Here is a 20,718-nt window from a genome sequence, read left to right as displayed (position 1 = left end):
TGGTTCTTTGTTAGATGCCTGTGTGTGATGAGATATTTCTCTTTTGTTGTTTTCATTATTATTTTCATTATGAATTTTTGTGGATATCTGTTGTTGCTAAATATTTGGGAAATTCTGTTGATTTCTCTATTGAGCGCTTGATCTTCACATGTCTACAAGCTCTAAGAATAAAACTTTTAAGAATGCCTATTTTTGTGTTCATGGGTTGATTGATATTGATTTTTTTTTTTTTAGTGCTCATTATTTTAATAATTTCCAGTTATTTATATGTCTGCACACCATACTGCTAAAAGAATATTTAAAAATTTTATCAGCAGACACACACTAAGGATGATGTTTTGTTTTTCACAAACTGAAGAATTAAAATTCAGCAAGCATAATTAAAAAAAAAAAATTTACCTTTTCTTCTTGTGGAAAATACTGAACTAGATAAAATAACTTCAACATAAGCAAAACAACATATGAAACTGTAAACCAAGTTGACAAGTATACAGCTTTTATAGCACTCTCTAAACAGTGCAATTGATGCTAAGCAAAATCCCAGCTGCAATAGCCCGTGGTTCAATCACTGTGTTGCTATGATTCTTTTGTTAATTTCAGGTTTGTTTGTTTGTTATTTGGTTTTTACGAGCATTAGCAACTAAGGCCATATTGCTCCGGGGATATGCGGTGGTCATTCCCTGACCTTTCCGCATCCTCCATATTTGGTGGGCATGGGCTCAAACCCGGTCTAATCAAGAAGCGTGTGCTGTGCACTGCTGCTCCTGCCCACCTGGCTACGGAGGCGCCTTCATTTCAAGTGATTTTCCTTTTTACAGTGCTCATTTATTGACTGCAATTCAATGGATGAATATTTGAACTGAGGCACAAAAATTGTGGTTCATTTTTACGCAAGGTTGCTTTTGGGCTTCATTACAGCAGAAGTCTGTAAGAAGAAATATGAACCATATCACTAATTAAGGTGAAGTTATGTGATATAATATAATTAAGGTGATATGATATGATAAAAAGAATATATGGACACCTAATATATTCTTTTTATTTGGTATATGGAAACTATTGCTACATACACTACCCACCAAAAAAGTACCTGGATACCCCTGTTTTTTTTTCACAGTCCATTGGACTTTCTGGGAACAAGCTAAGATTGGTATATAAGACATGTGTGCCACAGAAGTTAGTTGTTCTTGTCATGATATGTAAAGTTAGCTGATTGATTTCGAGAGGGGTGTTATAATTGGATGTCACATTGCTGGCCTGTTGATTACATAATTACTGACAGCCTATACCATCCAGAATTAATTGTATGTGATGTTAATGTTAAAGGGAAGTGCAGTGGTACTACCTCCACCATCCAACAATGCACAGGAAGATCATAAAAGTTCACTCCACATGACTGGGGAGTACTCAGAAGGTAGTATGACAATCTCATCAGATATCCCTGTAAAGCATCACCCAGGAGTTTAAGGCATCAACAGGGTTCATACAGACCTCAGGGGTTGTAGGTCTGTATGAACATACTACATATGGAGCTCCACAGCTGTGATTTTCATATGAGAGTGATGGTACATTAGCCAAACATCAACCCTAATCAGCAGTCTTGCCTTGCATGGTGCAACAAATTCTGTAACTTATCCATAAAGCAGTAGAGTAGAGTAGAAATCAATTCTGTTGTGTGACAAATCTTGTTACACCTGTTCCAATCAGATGGGTTGGTGTGAATGTGGAGGATGCCCGGACAATGTCTGATGCCAGTGTGTGCTGTACCAGCAATGAAGTTTGAAGGAGGTGGGTTATGGTGTGGCATTTTTTTTCATGGTATGGCCTAAGACTTTTGGTGGCTGTACAGGGAACCAAGAATGCATATTCCTACCTTAACATTTTGGATAATTCCATGCTCCCCGAGATGTGACAGTTCCTTGGTACAGAAATGCTTGTTTCAATAGGATAATGCCCCATGCCATACCCCTGGTGATATTCAACGTCGATCAACTTCATAAATATGAATCCATAAATGTTGGAATGGTCATCACAGACTGGAATGGCCTGATTTGAGCCATACAGAACACCTGCAGGATGAAGTTGAATGGGTGAGGGCCAAATCAGTGCATCTTGAACCAGTAGCTCAACTGGTTGCTTTCTGTATGACTATACCCTTTGCAGTTTATCGTTTGTTGGTGAAAAATGCAATGAGGAGAGAGAGAGAGAAGTGTGTCATAGCAGTCAAAAGGGGAATGACTGCTGCTGAAGTGAGTGACAGTGACATCAGTGTGAAGCCAACATATGTCCAGATACCTTTTGGAGAATATTGTATATTGTCTTTTACTTAATTTTGTACTTATTATCTGAGTATGTAAAGAAGACACAGTATTCATTACTCTTTCTGAAACCTATGTTTTTATTTGCTCATGGCACTCATCAAATAATCTCACAAATTGATAACCAAATTAAACTTCATTGTCACTTTAATTGAAAAAGCAGCTGGAAGTTTTTTTTTTTTTTTTTGTTTGTTTTTATTTTTCTATGTACATACATGCACTCTGTGTGACTGTTCTATTTTCAAATGGTTATACGTTACATAAAATGCATGTGCAAAAATATAAATTAGTAAACACCTATCATATTTAACTCCAAACAATAATTTAACTCTATAAACAACAATTTATTTTAATACTGTTAAACAACCTGTTGAGAAATTAAACCCGATTTCATTTTCTGGTATATATCTTCCTTTTCTTTCTTTAGTTCCTGGATCATTTCATTCTTTTTTTCTAAAAAAAAAAAAAAAAAAAAATTAAAAAAAGTTAAAATCTATATATTTTTTAATAAAATAAATCAATAAAAAATTATACAAGTTCTGAAGGAAAAAATTTTAATATAATATTAAAAAGCAGTGAATAAAAAAAGAGCACAATTTTTTGTCTTGAAAACTTTATCCGACTAAATATACTTTGGACAAGCCTAGAGATCAAGATCCACTAAATGAAGGTACACCAAGTAATTATCAGGTTATGACTTGCTGACTATTGACCAAACACACAGAAACCATTTGCCACTCTTCATAATGCTGTTTCAAATCTTATTAGAGAGAAAATCTTAATTTCAACCTAAGAAAAAGATGGTTACAGAGAACTTAATGTTGCAACTCACCAGTCAAGGCATGCACAAGCCAGGGGTTAACAATGCCAACATACAAAGTGAAGTAAACTTTAAAAAAAAAAAAAAAAAACATTAAAACTGATGTCATCGCATGGAAAGCACCTTCTTTCAATATCTTTTATCACATGCGAATCTGATAAGATCAAGCATCAAGTTTTCGGACCAGTGAGAGCATCTGAAAAGGGAGGAATCGATTTGTTAGGGAAAAGTCATGAATGCCAGGCAGCCAGTCTAGGAGTAGTCCGCAAGGCAGAGATAGGGATTCTCCAACAGCATGTATCACATATGAATGGCTCAGAGATAAGTCCTGCAACCATTTTCACTGTGACTACCAAACTCTGGGAATCAATAAGCTCAGAGAGACGGGGAACCCCCATTTCATTTGCTAATGCTGTTGTTCTAGCTTGTGGCAGCAGATTGGATTTACAATTGGCCCATTTCAGTAGTCAATATTCAGATGCAATGAGAGGCTTTTTAGTCATTTGGGTGGTTGAGGCCCAGACTTCTGATGCGTATAGTAATGGTGGGTAGATAATCGTTCTGATGTATTTCCTGATTATTTTAAGATCTTTAATGTGCAACAGGTTTTGTTTTGCTGTCCAACGAAGACTCGAAGCATGTGAAGTCAGTTTATCCAGATGCATATTAAAAAGGAGTTTAGGGTCAAACATTAACCTAAATCAGAATGTGAAGTAACAACAGGGATTTGGGTGTTACCAAAAGTGGGAGCAATCACAGAAGGCTTGGTCTTCAGAGAGAACATGATTATTTTGGTCTTCCCAGGATTGATCGTCAGGCCAAAGTGCAGTAGAAAGGATGCGATGTCCAAAAGACTATTATTAATGTAGTTAGTGGTTGTGACGAGGTTGGGACTAGGCCTTATTGGGGTAAGAATCTTAAGGTCATCTGCATAGGAGATGATTTTTTGGTTATTCTGCACCAGTGGGGCAATAATTGCTGTGAACAACGATCCAGAGGGGATATCCCCCCTGTAGTACTCCAGTGGTAACAGTCCTCCAACAGCCTCTTCCTCCAGTGTGAAGTTGCAACAACCTCTTGCTAAGGAGGGCAGATAGAAAGCACAGCATGTCTCCCTTGATGTTATAGTATGACTGTAAAAGCCACAAAAGATAAAGGACATTCACAGCATCAAACAGCCTCAATGGCAGGTTCATAATTGCTCCAAATGCTGCTAGTATGGCATTTGTGGTTGTGAAGAGGTTTGTAGATCATTGTGAGAGAGCATAGTGAATCCGGGAAGGCTTATCTGCGAGTATTTGTTTGGTGTGGACTAGTAGAAGCATTTTTTCCAATAAATCAGAAGTGTTGAGACTTTAGAGATTGGGCAGTAATATTTAATTAGCAATGAGTTACGGATCTTGGGTATAGACCTGACAGTATAGCTGTTCCACTCAACTGGAAAGGAGCAAGTCTTCAGGATATCATTGTAGACAGACAGCAGTGGCTGAATAATAAAAGGGTTGAGGCACTTAATGATGAATTGGAGAAGTTATCGGCTCCTGCAACAGCAGTGGGAGCCAATGAGTTGATAGCTTTTATAAAAGCTATCAACTCATTTCTTATAGCTGTGAAGGATATCCAGATAAGACATGTGATCTGGCATGTCAAGTTTTGGGGCAGCACACTTGACGGTTGAAATCTTGTAATGTGGTCCATCCATTTGTCAGGATCAACAAGGATTTGGTTGCTAAGGCACCGTTATTAGGAAAAATTCCCTAATAACGATTAGGGAATTTTTCCCATATGAAGAAATCAGCAATTGCTGATGATTTTTGTCTGCTGAAATTGGCCCATGCGTTTGAGTACGAAATTCGATCACCAACGTTGTTTGTCTCCTTCCAAATTTTGTGCAGTCGTTGTTTCAGCTGAAAAGCTACATTGAAGTCCTTGTTCCACCATGCCTTTGAGTGGGGGGTTGATTTTAACCTTCTTGGAAGCGGAAAAGTTTGCAACAGTATTAATCCAGTTCGTAAGAATGGTTGTTGCAAGAGTGACCACATACCCTTCGAGGATATGCCAAGGAATGAGTGTAGCAGCCATAAGGCATTTTTCAGTATTTAGAAAATTTGGGCTGATGATTGTGGAAGTTTTACTCCACTTATAAACAGATTCACTCGGCTTACGGACAGTCTCTTTGCATAGAGGCAGTAAAATATGGAAAACAAGGGGATCATGATCAGAGTTAAAAGACGTTTTGGGGGGGGGGTCACACAATGTGTATTGTGTGGATAAGAACATAAGGTTAAGCTGGTTAGTTCCTCTAGTGGGCATGCCTTTGACGAAGAGAATTTCAGCAGATTTCATATCTTCAATTAGGCATTCGTTCAGAGATTCATGTTGAGTTAGTATATTGAAATCGCCCATCACAACATGAGCTGCGGATGGGTAGAGATGATTTAAGACCCATTGGTGTCTCATCAGCAAAAAACAGAAAGACCAAATGAACAGCAATTCTTACACATCTTTATAAATACTCTGGGTGCAAAACATTTCAACTTTGGGTAAATTGCATGTTAGAGTAAGTACAGGGGGGGGAATATGAATCAACTAACTATAGTTAACAACAATAAATTAACTGAAAGACCGCATACCAAATAATACATAAATCAAATAATCAACTTAATTACTTAAAATATGAAAACTACAAATAATAAAACTTTGTTAAAAAAAAATCATAAATAGAACCAAACACTAAATAAATAAAACCACAAATCCATGAAACCTTTTGTACTCCAATTATATTAGAGACAGTGCTATACTAAGCAGAAATATTCATATCAAGAATTTTAATTCTTCAAAGGACATGAATAAAAAATGCACAATGTCCTGTTCTCTCAGAAAATTTATTCAACTAAATATACTTAGGAAAAGCCTAGAGATCCAACTATATAAAATTTGAAAGGGTTGTATGAAGATAGCAATTGGTTTCCATGTGTTTGATTACTAGTCAGCAATCATTAACCTGGTTACTGGGTGTCCTCATTTAGCATCTCTATCTCTGGGTATGTCCTAAGTATATTTAGTTAATTTTAAAATTCTTGGAGGTAGATTACTCTGTAATCTACCTCCAAGAATTACCTCAAAAAATTACAGAGTAATCTACCTCCAAGCATTTGTCAAGTGTGCAACAAGTCATGATTTATTTCTACAAACACTTATATGAGGGCTATTCAATAAAGAATAATCACAATTTTTTTTCCACAACATACTTTTATTAATCATCCATATTTTGATGGTCTTCATTTGAAGTAGTGCCCATTTGATGAAATGCATTTACTCCAACTTGTCTGCCAGTCTTCAAAAACATGATGGAAGCCAATTTTTGAGAGGCATTTGAAAATTGCCTCCAATGTCATTACAATTTCTTCTGCCGAATGGAAATATTTTCCTCACAGCACTCCTCCTTTAACTTTGGAAATAAAAAAAAAAAAATTCACAAGGTGCATGGTCAGGGATGTAGGGCAGATGAGGGACAGATTTACACATTAATGCTGGCTCAGTATTCGATGACAGTCTGAGTAATGTGAGGTCATTTGCTACAAATGTGATCCCACAAAGTGTGCGGTACAGTTCTGTAGTAAGGTCCCGTAACAATCATATGATGTGGCACAACATGCTGGTAAACCATTCCTTGAATGTCAAAAAAAAGAGATGACCATAACCTTTCCTGCAGAATACAAAACTTGTGCTTTTTTCAGTGTTGGTGATGACATAGACTTCCAAACAGAGCTTTGTTACTTACTATCAGGGTCAAAATGATGAACCCCCATGTCAGAGCCCAGTGTGCACAAACGTGTCATATGCAAATAGTCATGGAGAATACTCTGCATGCTTCCTACTGATATTCTCAACATCTCTGCCAGTTGCCTTACTGTTATTCAAAGATCTTTTCTCATGATTACAGAAGCAAGGTTTATGGTTGCTGTGGAGACAGTAGTGGTTGGAGCTCCAGGATCCTGGAGCTCCAACCACTGATTTTTGTGATTGAATCATATCCATCTTTAAACATTCTAAACACCTGCAAGCTATATTATATGGAAGTTAGATTAACCATGAGCTTCTTTTAACATATGCTTCAGCTGATGTTTTCTTGAGACAGAAACAAAATTTGAGAGCAGAATATTCTTCCTAGTGTGTCACATATATTGTGCTGTAGGCAAAACTGAACAGGCATAAACGTGACCAACAGCAAAGGTCACACCATTTATACTGTGTGATTGCTATGTGATGCAGCTTGGTTTGGTCTTAAATTCTGCACCTCAGCTAGAAATAGCAAGCAGTACGGTTGTTCATGAAAAATTATGATCATTCTTTATTGAACAGTCCTTATAAATTAATGTGTGCTCTCTATGTTTCACGATTTTATTAAGATTTTACAGAAATAATGGAAAAACCTATTGAGAAAAGGATACAAATAGTGAAGTTATCTGCAAAACACAAAAGTGTAAAACCTGTATAACAGGATTGGGTGAAACAAATATTACTCTGGCATCTTCAAGAGCAATTACAAATTTCTGTAATTTATTATAAGCCCATACTTAGGATACTCTATGCAAATGTGGAGACTGCACCCATAAAAAGAAATTGAGCTTCTTGAAAGGGTCTAAAGGTGGCCAACCTGCTTGGTGAGATCTTAAAAAGGGCACCCATATAAGACACCCATATACTGGCCTCCATAGCCGAGTGGTCAAGAGTGGGAGTGCAGCACATGCTATTTGAGTAGACCAGGATTCAAGCTCCTGACTACTAAATGCGATCAATCTGCCAACCCACACTGGACCAGCATGGCACATTATGGTCCATTTCCCTCAACATGGATCATTGAGGATGCTTCCATCTTGCAGTGGATTGATAATGGCTGCAGTTTTATAAGGAAAGAATGTATATATGGTCTACACAGCATAGCAACCAGGTACCTTAGAGAGGACCTCACTGATGTCTATAACGCTGTGAGAGGAAAGTAAAATGAATGAAGGTAAAATTTTCACATTTATAAATGATTACAGAACTAGGAGCCATAAATTAAAATGAGATGGAAAGAGATTTAGATCAGATTGTAGCAAGTTATCTTTTAGCTAACGAATTGTTAGTTACTGGAATATGTTACCTCTGTGAGTATTTGACACCGAGGTTAGAAAAATTCAGAGGCCAGCTAGACAGTTAGTTTTGTGAACAAGGAATCATATTGGTAGTTTATTTTATTATTTTTTAAAATTTTATTTATTGTTTATTTATTTATTTATTATTAGTTTTTTTTTACTCTTATAGCAAAAGCCTTTGGTTTCCTTGCATTATATAGTTAATACTAACTCACCTACATAGCAATTATCTCATTCCAGGCAATGTGCATAACATACAACTCTACTCCTAACATACACCAAAGAAAGAATGGCATGGCTTTTCACAGTGTCTGAAGGGCCATCATTCAGATTCAATAGCCCCAAAATTTTACAGCTAGTACACAACCATTCCTGGGGAGAATTCTAGAATCTACACTGCAATAGCAGTAGAAACACAGACAGGTATACAGAATTCACCCCACCCATTGGTCACCCACCCTTTTCAACTTCTGATGCCATTTAACATAGCACACTAGACTCCAACTTTCACAGCACACTGCCTAGTCCCCACCTTCAAGAATGATCAGCACAGACTGCAATGTATCCAAGAAGACTGCGACTAACCAAACAGTCAGCACCCATTACCACAAGACCATCTTCCCCCCCCCCAAACCCAATATTTTATTCCACATCTTGAATACAAGTTTCCTAACACATCCAAGACAGATTCAAGACCTCTCTCTCACACACATGGCTGACACTGCCCAGCTATAACTGACAGAAACTACAAACTCCTAGGACAAAGAATCATAACTCATGACTACATCTAGATTATAATACAGGTCTAGGGAAAGCAATCAGAAACCCACAAATTGCCATTGTCTCCACCAGTTCAGGCACATTATATTTCATCCAGCTCTTCTTTGTTTTCTTCCTCTCTACATATCTGATTATTGAAGGCTGTAAAATTGGTCTGTAATGCATGATCTCTCTCTCTCTCTCAACCTTTTCTATATTATATTATCTACTATACTTTATTTTATTGTATTTTTATCTTGTTCTGTTTTATCTCGCTTTATTTTTCTACATGCATCTATGATATTATTTACTTCTTAATGTGTATTGTATTGTGTGATCATTTGGCACCTGTTTTTTAATCTGCCAGGAATGGCAGTCACTGCTTTATAAACATAATTTTATTTTCATACAGGGCGAAGTTCCATCATTCATATATATATATATATATATTATGTTACCTGAATGTGAAAGATAGCCATTCACTCCTTTATAAAGGGATAAGGTAAGGAAAGTAAAGAAATCTACTTTAATGTAGTTTTGGAGAGTATATTGAAAGCAGGTATTAGAATATTGTAACAGAGGCACTTCTCTGTATTAAGAGCCTGTTTAATTTCAAAATAAACTAAAAAGGCATCTTATGTTTTAGCAAATTTCTGTGTGACTTCTTCTGAGATGAAAAATTAACTTAAAAATTTTTTAAAGGCTTGCAAGTTATGTTACTGCTACAATATTGTTAACAAAGAACCTCTATTAGGGTGTTTGTGAGGCTCTCTGAATCTTTAAATAATTCATGAGCTGAAAGTATTTTAAAAAAAATTAAGTTAATTTTTCATTGTAGAATAAGGCACACAGAGATATACCAAAACGCAAGAGGAATTTTAATATTATTAAATCTTTGTAAAGTTCATTTATAGAATAAACAGACTCTTAAAGCAGAAAAGTATCTTTACTGCATACTCTGCAGGCCAAAAAATTCAGAATAACTCATGAAGATTAGTGAAAATCAAGAGAACATGCTTTAATTTCTTGATCACTGAGAATTACTTGGTATCTAGGGCCATTGCAGATGGCTATCACCACTGGAGATTCATTGAAAAATGCAAGCAATGTATATCATTATGTATTCAAAACAACCATATGGAAAACCACTCATCCATATACAGTGAATCCAGTCAAGATTATACTGTATGGAATGGAGTGGGAGATATTAGAGCATTCCTCTTGTGATTTTTATATCTTTTGATATTGTTGTAATGACCACTGATGGGATGGCAATTTCAAATGGCATTGAAACATAGCGGACTGCCTACAACTAGTTTCATCAACAACTAAGAGATTATATGGAGAGATGTGCTGAGGACCATGTTCAGATACAATGATGTGTAATGCATTGCTCACCAGCATTTTCTCACAGTCACCTCCATCATTAACATAACCACAGGCATGGCAAACTGAACAGTGGCACTGATTATTTCATTCATGAATGAGTGCACTGTATTATTTTAATTGCAAATTAAAAAAAAAACATATATATTAACTTCTTTCCATTTTCTTAGCTAGACAATGTTTTTGTTATGATAACTTATGTTAAAGAAAGAAAAGAACAAAGGCAAGAGCAACCCTTTGACTGATATGGAAAACTTGTGTGATTGTTCCAGTGATACAGGTTCATCTTAGCTTGCATTAATCATGTAGGAAATCACCCAGTTTACACTTGATGCAAGAGTATCCAAAGTGATTCTTTTACTGCTATATAAAACTTTGCCATAGATCTCATGAAACTGGTGTTGTGACAGCTGATATTAACTGTTGCTAGCTTTCACTAATGATGACTGACAGCTGGGGGGCTTCTCCCATTTTCACAAACATTAAGTCAAAGGGGGAAAATAGTTCACTGAGTGGCATTCCTAAATAAAAGAGAACATGGTACACTTTACAGAAAATCAATAGAATGCTGTCACATTTTAATAGCTTTGCCCATGAGACATTCTATGTACTGCTGCTACTAATATTACTGATCCTTGTTTTTCCTTCTTTCTTACATTTCCTAACTTATCTTAATGAAACTGTTACATCTAGTTACTTTAGGAAAGCTGAGACAAGTTAATAAAATTTTTATTTCTAATCTGCAGTTTAAAGGATTTTTCAAAATTATCAAGTGTTGATAACTGCAGTTTTCCATGCCTGCATTGTGCTAATGAATGCAAAAGTACTAGTGAATCACATGCCACATATTATTGCATTTGAGTGCAGTTGCACCTGAGTACATCTGGGTACTTGAAGTTGTCACAGACATTCTCTCATATATGCCAGACAAGCTTTACTTGCTACCTGGGAGTCTAAAACGCTGATGGAACTGATATTCGGGTGACACTCAAGTCAAGTGGACCCAATATCGGCAAAGTCCGGATGGTCTGTGACAGCCAAATCCTCTGCTTGCACCTTCACGATGGTGGGACTTAGTAATCCTGGGTATAACCTCCATGCACAAGTACATGGTGGGTGACCACCCAGGTGTGAACCAACGTAAGCAGGGGTCGAGGTGTTGCATCCACACCACATGGAGGAATGCCACCCCTCTATGTTACCAGGCAGTACCAGGTGGTAGATGACTCTCATCAACCGGTGAAATACCACCACTTTGCTTATTGGGGGCTTGAAGTGGTGGAACCCATGTTTAGTCTCTAGAGCTAAGTTCCGGTCAAACCCTTCCCTATCTCTAACATCATGCAGTATGATTGATGACTTTTGAGATTATGATGAACGTCGTGGTGAGATCCAATATTCCTTACATTTCGAGAGTACAGCTCTATAATGGTATTCGCAGGCCGGCCGCTAGTTAGTACACCGGACCGAACCTATTGGTAACTCTCTAGGAGGCTTCCGGATCAGCTAGTGTATAATCTTGCTACCTCTACTCTGCCAGATAGTGACTAGAGAGAGTTCGAGTAGTGTGTATGCGGGGAGCATTGTCGAGGCCACGTTATGTCAAGGATCTGGGTATATTCTTACCATGTATACGCCATATCAAAAATTTCATTACTTCATACAGCATGTCCCACTCACTTTTTCTTACTATTGAATACACCATGAATTGTCAAACTAGTAGAGCAAGCTTATCTGCGAAAAGATCTAAACCTCCCAAGAACTTCTTAATTCATTTCACAAATATACATGGTCTCAATTCTAATCTCAACGATGTCCATTTCCACTTGCAGTCTGCCAAACCCCATGTACTTTTTCAGACAGAATCTCAGTTATCAGTTGATTCAACTACTGCTCATCTCAGATACCCAAGTTATTCATTGTATGATTCCTTTCACCTCAAAGGTGGTACATGTGCATATGTCCATTCTGATATTCCCTGTCAGAGACTTGGCAATTTGGAATCTCCTCTCTTTGATCTTCTGGCTTAAAATCTCTCTACCTCATTGTGTCAAATTCATCTGTTGTCTCTACGTTCTCCCAACTCCACTAATCACTTGGAGCTCTTTGACTTCCTCTCTTTGCAACTTGACTTTCTCCAGTCCAACTTTCCTAATAGTGAGGTAATTTTCCTTGGTGATTTTAATGTTCACAACTCCAGCTGGCTTCTGTTTTCTAGTCACACCGACCCAGCAGGTAGAGATGCTGAGGCTTTTGCAATTACTAATGACCTAGCACAGATTGTTCATTTACCTACAAGAATACCGGACAATCCTAATCATACAGCCAATACACTTGATCTTTTTCTCACAAACAACCCTTCTAAGTACACGGTCGAAGTGAGAGGTCCTTTAGGCACTTCAGATCACAACTTGGTGATTGTCTCTTCTCCAATGGAACCTTTATCTCATGGCTATTCCCAACCTCATGTTGTTTGGCATTACAACAATGCAAAATGGGATGACCTGCAAGACTTCTTTTCTTCTTTTCCATGGTTGGATTACTGTTTCAAAACTTCTGATGTCAACATCTGCTCAGATCATGTCAGTGAAATTATTCTTGCAGGAATGGAATCTTTTATCCCACACTGCACTTTAAAATCTCGTCCTTTATCTAAACCTTGGTTTTCCAATAAATGTGCTAAGGCTGTTCAAGAGAAGAATGTTGCATATCGTAATTGCTTGTTTCTAATTCTCAGTTTCATTTTCTGCCTACACCAAAGGTCGCAACAATTGTAAAGCAGTTGTTAATCAATCCAAACTAGAGTTTGAACAGGCTAAGAGTAGAAAACTTGCTTCTTGCCCTAATGGTAGCTGAGCATTCTGGTCTCTTGTTAAAGCTATTGGCCGCAACTTTTGCCCATCTCTGCTCCCACCTCTGTCCAAACCAGATGGTTCTGTTGTCACTTCAGCCAAGGATAAAGCTGACCTGCTAGCATCCCATTTTACTTCCAGCTCATGTATTAATGATCTTGGTAAAACACCTCCCACCATTCCCAACATGCTCCATTCAGTGCCTCCTGTGGTCTTCCGTCAAAAGGATATCAGAAGGATTTTGATGAATCTTGATGCTAAGAAAACTCCAGGTCTTGATGATATTTCTCCATTTGTTCTCAAAACCTGTGCTCCTGAACTTACTCCTATTCTTTGCCGCCTTTTTTCACCTACTTATTCCAAAGGTGTTTTTCCTTCTGCTTGGAAATTTGCTCATATCCAGCCAGTTCCTAAAAAGGGTGACAAATCCCTCCCATCCAATTATCGTCCCATTGCAATTACTTCTACTCTTTCTAAAATAATGGAGAAATCAATTAACTGCCAACTCTTAAACTACCTAGAAACCTTCCGTCTGATCAATGATCGCCAATATGGATTCCGCCATTGTCGATCCACTGGTGATATTCTGGCTTATGTTACCCATTTATGGACTAATTCAATGGAAAGGTTCGGTGAAACACAAGTAGTTGCTCTTGACATCTCAAAGGCGTTTGATCGTGTTTGGCATAAAGGTCTTCTAAACAAGCTTCCATCTTATGGTTTGCTAACTGTTTTTAGTAATTGGTTATCCAGTTTTCTCTCTGATCGCTCACTGAGTATGATGGTAGATGGCTCTCTGTCTTCTAACTTCTCCACTAATGCTGGTGTCCCCCAAAGTTCAGTTCTTTCCCCCACTCTTTTCCTCTTGTATATTAATGACCTTCTTCCATTGACTGGAAATCCTATCCATAGTTTTGCCAATGATAGCACATTGCATTCCACTTTCCATTTTGAGAAACCTTGTCCTGCTCAATCAGCTTCAACTTCTTGAAAATCTGCTACCAATTCCTTAAATGCTGATCTTCAGGTAATTCTCCAGTGGAGCAAAGACAACTTAGTTGATTTCAACCCTTCTAAAACTCAGTCTTGTCTTATATCTCGCAAAAAGGATTCTTCTGCTCCTATGCTTATCTTTAGTGACACTCCGATTTCTAGCAAAATGATATATCTGCTTTGGGGATTACCCTGACTTCTAATCTCTCTTGGCACAAACACATTACAAATATTGCTTCCCCTGCACCTAAAAAACTTGGCTTTCTCTTTCGCTCTCGGCGTTACTTTTCTTCCAAACAGCTGCTCACTCTGTATAAATCGCAAATCCGCCCTGCAATGGAATATTGTTCCCACATCTGGGGTGGTGCCCCCAAAACCTCTCTCAGGCTTCTTGATTCCATTCAGAAGAGGGCAGTTAGGTTAATTAATGATTCATCTCTAACAGCGTCTCTCCACCCGCTTTCTCATAGACGTACTGTTTCTGCTGCATGCCTCTTCTACAGATACTTCCATGGGCACTGTTCTTCTGAATTGGCTTCTATAATTCTTGCTCTCTCTTTCAAAACAGTCCAAACACGTGCCACCACCAGCCAACATCCATTTACTGTCCAACTTCAAACCCACAGAACCAACTTTTCATCTTCCTCATTTATTCATTCAACTGCCATTTTCTGGAACAACCTTCCTTCATACGTATTTCCTGAAAATTACAATCTACAGAAGTTCAAGTCCAATGTCAACAAATATCTTCTTTCGTCTTCTCAACCTCCAACCCAAGTACGGTACTAAGTACTACAGGTTCTACTACCTCTCGTGTTTGGGGTTCACATAAAAGAAAAAAAAAAGTTACTTTCTGCATGTTTTAGTGCTAAGTGTGACTGCATAAATCAGGTCATTAATGGGTCACAGGCACTGAACAAATTTCTTGATCCATCTGCAATTCCTTAATTGGAATAATGGAATAGAAAAGGAAAAGAATAGGAAAAATGGTAATGAGAATAGACATACAATGAAATTATATCTTAAAATGTCTATAGTCCAGAATAAATATTACATATGTAGCAGTATAACCATACTACTACATATTTACCAGCTTTGCATAATATCATATAACACATATTAAAAACAGTAAAAGACATGATAATTTCAAAAAAATATTTAATGATCTTACCTACTGCTATTCTGAGATCTGAAATCTCTGTTTGCATGGCCAATTCTTTTTTTGATTTTAACTCAATACTTGCTTTTAACTTTACGTGCTTTGTTTCCAGATCTTTTATTTTATTCTGTAAATATCATGTTAAATAATGAAATGAGTAGCTAGTTATAGACTGATAATCAAAATAAAATAAAATATCATTTATTTTTGCTGTTATATTTTTTTTTGAAGAGTCTAGAGAAATCTTTTGAAGAAGTGCTGTATGAAGTTTACTGAAATTTATTACGCTCTAACATGGTTAGAGAATTGTGGCAAACCTCACATAACACTGTATTTTTGAGCTTTTGTGCAGGAAAACCCTGCTATTATGTTGGATGTAATTTTTCAACATTTCTATCCTTTTTTTTTGAATCCCCGCTGTTGACTCACTTGTTTTTATGCAAAAAAATAAAATAAAATAACGGAAATCCCCGTATTAGGTTCTGTGCTAATGAACTTGTGCTTGTTTGAGACCATAAAAAATTGACTCTGAAGCGTACAGTTTGTGACTTTTAAGGTTTTTGTAAAGTTATTTTGATTTTTATTTGATTGTTTATAAAATTTTCCAGGTATGCATTACTAAACATTGTTCTTAAGAACCATATTGGAATAATTTCTTTGTTGTGAATTGAATTCCAGCCCTAAATTATGCCTAAGGAAAGTAAAAAAGCACCACTCAAAAGAAACTTCATTTCTCTAGAATCAAAGATACAAATTTTGGATTGTCTTAAAAAAAGTGGAAAAGGTATTATACACAGTAGATTTGTTGGAAATGGCATCACAGGTAAACCAAATCAATTCAGAGGATGATAGCACAGATGAAAATTCTGAAGTTTCAAATTTTATATAAAAAGCATATGGGAAGGCATAAACGTAGCCGAGCAATTAGAATTTTATTTTCTGAATGCAGATCCTTTGACTGAAAGAAGCACAAAGTTCAAAAGTGAGCTTCAAACATGCTTAGCACCATACCATGAAATTTACAAAGAACTATCAAGAAAAAGCAAACAAACCCAGTTACTAATTTTTTAAAGAGAGCAGAAGATACATGAATCTAGATTCTGCAAAAGGAAGTTCAGACGGTGAAGGTATTCTGCAATGAAGAAAACATTACCATTTGATTGTGCTTAGCAGTGATGAAGAGGAAGAAAATTAAATGAACGCACATTATCTGACATATTATGTATCACAGTTTGTAAAGTGTTTATTCAGTTATTACTATTTTTAATAAAAATTAAGTTTCTGATAGTTATTAAAAAAAATGGCTATATAATATTGGTATAGATACACCATAGTTTACCCATAAATTTGAACTAGGTATTTAGTGTAAAAGGCATAATTTTAATTGTATCTCATATTGTGGATGCCTTCACAATGAGATAGCTGGTACTGCACTACTTAAATAAATAACGCTTCTCTAGTAGAGAAGACTACTGCTATTTATTTTCAGCAGATAAAACTACCCAGACGATCGTTTCGAAGCTAACGGGCTTCTTCTTCAGTGGGTGGGCAGGTACCCTGGTAATGCAACAAGCCATCACAGTTGCGAAGTTATTTCCACAATATGATAAATGCCAAATGGTTAATTATTATCTACATCATTTGGCATCTCTCATATTGGTAACTCTTTAGGAGGTTTCCGGATCAGCTAGTGTATAATCTTGCTACCTCTACTCTGCCAGATAGCAACTGGAGGGAGTCCGAGTAGTGTGCATGCAGGGGCATTGTCGAGGCAACGTTATATCAAGGATCTGAGTATATTCTTACCATGTGTATGTCATATCTAAAAAGTTCCTTTACTTCATACAGAATGTTCTCCCCCCCACTTTTTCTTACTATTGAATACACCATGAATTGTCAAACTAATAGAGTAAGCTTATCTGCAAAAAGATCTAAACCTCCTAAACACTTCCTAGTTCATTTCAAAAATATACATGGTATCAATTCTAATCTCAACAATTTCCATTTCCACTTGCAATCTGCCAAAACCCCATGTACTTTTTCTGACAGAATCTTAGTTATCCATTGATTCAACTACTGCTCATCTCACTTGCCCAAATTATTCGCTGTATGATTCCTTTTGCCTCAAAGGTGGTACTTGTGCATATGTCTGTTCCGATATTCCCTGTCAGAGACTTAGTAATTTGGAATCTCCTCTTTTTGACCTTCTCTGGCTTACAATCTCTCTACCTCATTTTGTAAAATTCATCTGTTGCCTCTACTGTTCTCCCAACTTCACTAATCACTTGGAGCTCTTTGACTTCCTCTCTTTGCGACTGACTTTCTCTAATCCAACTTTCCTAACAGTGAGGTAATTTTCCTTGGTGATTTTAATGTTCGCAACTCCAGCTGGCTTCTGTTTTCTAATCACACCAATCCAGCTGGTCAGTGTGACTAGAAATGCTGAGGATTTTGCAATTACTAATGATTTTGCACAGATTGTTCATTTACCTACAAGAATACCGGACAATCCTAACCATACAGCCAACACGCTTGATCTTTTTCTCACAAACAACCCTTCTAAGTACATGGTCCTTTAGGCACCTCGGATCACAACTTGGCGATTGGTTCTTCTCCAATGGAACCATTATCTCATGACTATTCCTAATCTCGTGTTGTTTGGCATTCATCATCATCATCATCAGCCATTTTCAATCCACTGCAGGATGAAGGCCTCTCCAGCAACTTTCCAGTTCCTTCTGTTTTGAGCACTGGCCATCCATTTACTACCCACAAACTCATGAATTTCATCTATCCATCTCCGCCTTTGTCTTCCAGGTTTTCTTCTAGCTCCTCTTGGATACCATTCTGTTATTTTCTTAGTCCATCTGTCATCATGTCTTCGAGCTATGTGTCCTGCCCAAGACCATTTTAGTTCTTTAGTTTTGATCAGAATGTCCTTTACTTGAGTTTGTTGCCTAATCCATGTGTTTCTCTTCTTATCTAACAGTCTGGTTCCCAATATGATTCGTTCCATTCTTCGCTGTGTAGTTCTCAGCTGAATGCAAAATGGGATGACCTGTGAGATTTCTTTTCTTTTGTCAGATTACTGTTTCAAAACTTCTGATGTCAATGTTTGCTCAGATCGTGTCAGTGAAATTATTCTTGTAGGAATGGAATCCTTTGTCCCACACTCCACTTTAAAATCTAGTCCTTTATCTAAACCTTGGTTTTCCAATAAATGTGCTAAGGCTGTTCAAGAGAAGAATGTTGCATATTGTAATTGGCTTGATTACAATTCTTCAGTTTCATTTTCTGCCTGCACCAAAGCTCGCAACGATTGTAAAGCAGTTATTAATCAGTCCAAACTAGAGTTCAAACAGGCTAAGAGTAGAAAACTTGCTTCTTGCTCTAATGGTAGCTGAGCATTCCGGTCTCTTGTCAGAGCAGAGATGGGCAAACGTTGGCTGCAATTTTTGCCCATCTCTGCTCCCACGTCTGTCAAAACCAGATGATTCTATTGTCACTTCAACCAAAGATAAAGCTGACCTGCTAGCATCCCATTTTTCTTCCAACTCAGGTATTAATGATCTTGGTAAAACACCTCCCACCATTCCCAACACGCTCCATTCAATGCCTCCTGTGGTCTTCCGTTAAAAGGATTTTGACAAATCTCGATGCTAAGAAATCTCCAGGTCCTGATGGTATTTCTCCACGTTCTCAAAACCTGTGCTCTTGAACTTACTCCTGTCCTTTGCCATCTTTTTCACTTTTTTATTCCAAAAGTGTTTTTCCTTCTGATTGGAAATTTGCTCATATCCAGCCAGTTCGTAAAAAGGGTGACAAGTCCCTCCCATCCAGTTATCATCCCATTGCAGTTACTTCTACTCTTTCTAAAGTAATGGAGAAATAAATTAATCGCCAACTCTTAAACTACCTAGAAACCTTCTGTCTGTTCAATGATCGCTAGTATGGATTCCATCAGTGTCGATCCACTCGTGATATTCTGGCTTATGTTACCCATTTATGGACAAATTCAATGGAAAAGTTCGGTGAAACACATGCAGTTGCTCTTGACATCTCAAAGGCTTTCGATTGTGTTTTGCATAAAGGTCTTCTAAACAAGCTTCCATCTTATGGCTTGCCAACTGTTTTCTCTCTGATTGCTCACTGAGTGTGATGGTAGATGGCTCTCTGTCTTCTAACTTCTCCACTAATGCTGGTGTCCCCCAAGGTTCAGTTCTTTCCCCCACTCTTTTCCTCTTGTATATTAATGACCTTCTTCCATTGACTGGAAATCCTATCCATAGTTTTACCAATGATAGCACATTGCATCCCACTTTCCATTTTGAGAAACCTTGCCCTGCTCAATCAGCTTTAACTTCTCAAATATCCACTTCTAATTCCTTAAATGCTGATCTCCAGGTAATTCTCCAGTGGGATAAACACAACTTAGTTGATTTCAATCCTTCTAAAACTCAGTCTTGTCTGATATCTCGCAAGAAAGATTCTTCTGCTCCTACACTTATCTTTGGTAACACTCAGATTTCTAGGCAAGTTGATATATCTCTTTTGGGAATTACCCTGACTGCTAATCTCTCTTGGCAGAAGCACATTACAATTATTGCTTCCTCTGCATCTAAAAAACTGGTTTTCTCTTTCGCTCTCAGCATTACTTTTCTGAAGAGCTGTTCACTCTGTACAAATTGCAAATCCGCCCTACCATGGAATATTGTTCCCACCTCTGGGGCAGTGCCCCCAAAACTTCTCTCAGGCTTCTAGATTCTATTCAGAAGAGGGCAGTTAGGTTAATTAATTATTCATCTCTAACAGAGTCTCTCCACTCGCTGTCTCATAGATGTACTGTTTTTGCTGCATGTTCTTCTGAATTGGCTTCTATAATTCCCACTCTCTCTTTCAAAACAGTCCAATCACATGCCGTCACCAGCCAACATCCATTTACTGTCCAACTTCAAACTCACAGAACCAACTTTTCATCTTCCTCGTTTATTCATTCAACTTCTGTTTTCTGGAACAACTTTCCTTCATATGTATTTCCTGAAAATTTCAGTGTAATGTCAACAAATATCTTCTCTCATCTTCTGAATCTCCAACCCAAGCATGGTACTAAGTACTATAGGTTCTAATACTTCTTGTGTTTGGGGTCTTCATAAAAAAAAATAAATAAATAATAATAATACCATGTATGGGTTGAAGTTTGAGAAGACATAAGATAGATGTTGACATTATACATGAATTTCTGTAGATTTTAGTATTTAGAAAATACATGTGAAGGAAGTTTGTTCTAGAA

The 20,718-nt window shown here is 37.3% G+C and overlaps 1 protein-coding gene across 1 annotated transcript in view; it reads right to left on the bottom strand.

Moving 5' to 3' along the window:
* LOC150080437 (centrosomal protein of 290 kDa-like) overlaps positions 1 to 20,718 on the bottom strand; it is a 386,964-nt gene that overhangs the window by 119,895 nt on the left and 246,351 nt on the right. Inside the window, 2 exon segments of the mRNA XM_090380692.1 lie at positions 2,686 to 2,771; positions 15,441 to 15,555. Coding sequence (XP_090236818.1) covers positions 2,686 to 2,771; positions 15,441 to 15,555 — 201 coding nt within the window.

Source organism: Mastigoproctus giganteus, chromosome 9 (genome assembly GCF_048544385.1).
Source record: "Mastigoproctus giganteus isolate SK-2022 chromosome 9, ASM4854438v1, whole genome shotgun sequence".
In the NCBI taxonomy this organism is placed as follows: Eukaryota; Metazoa; Arthropoda; class Arachnida; order Uropygi; family Thelyphonidae; genus Mastigoproctus; species Mastigoproctus giganteus.
Note: the sequence above shows the minus strand (reverse complement) of the source record. Positions and strands in the feature narration are given on the sequence as shown.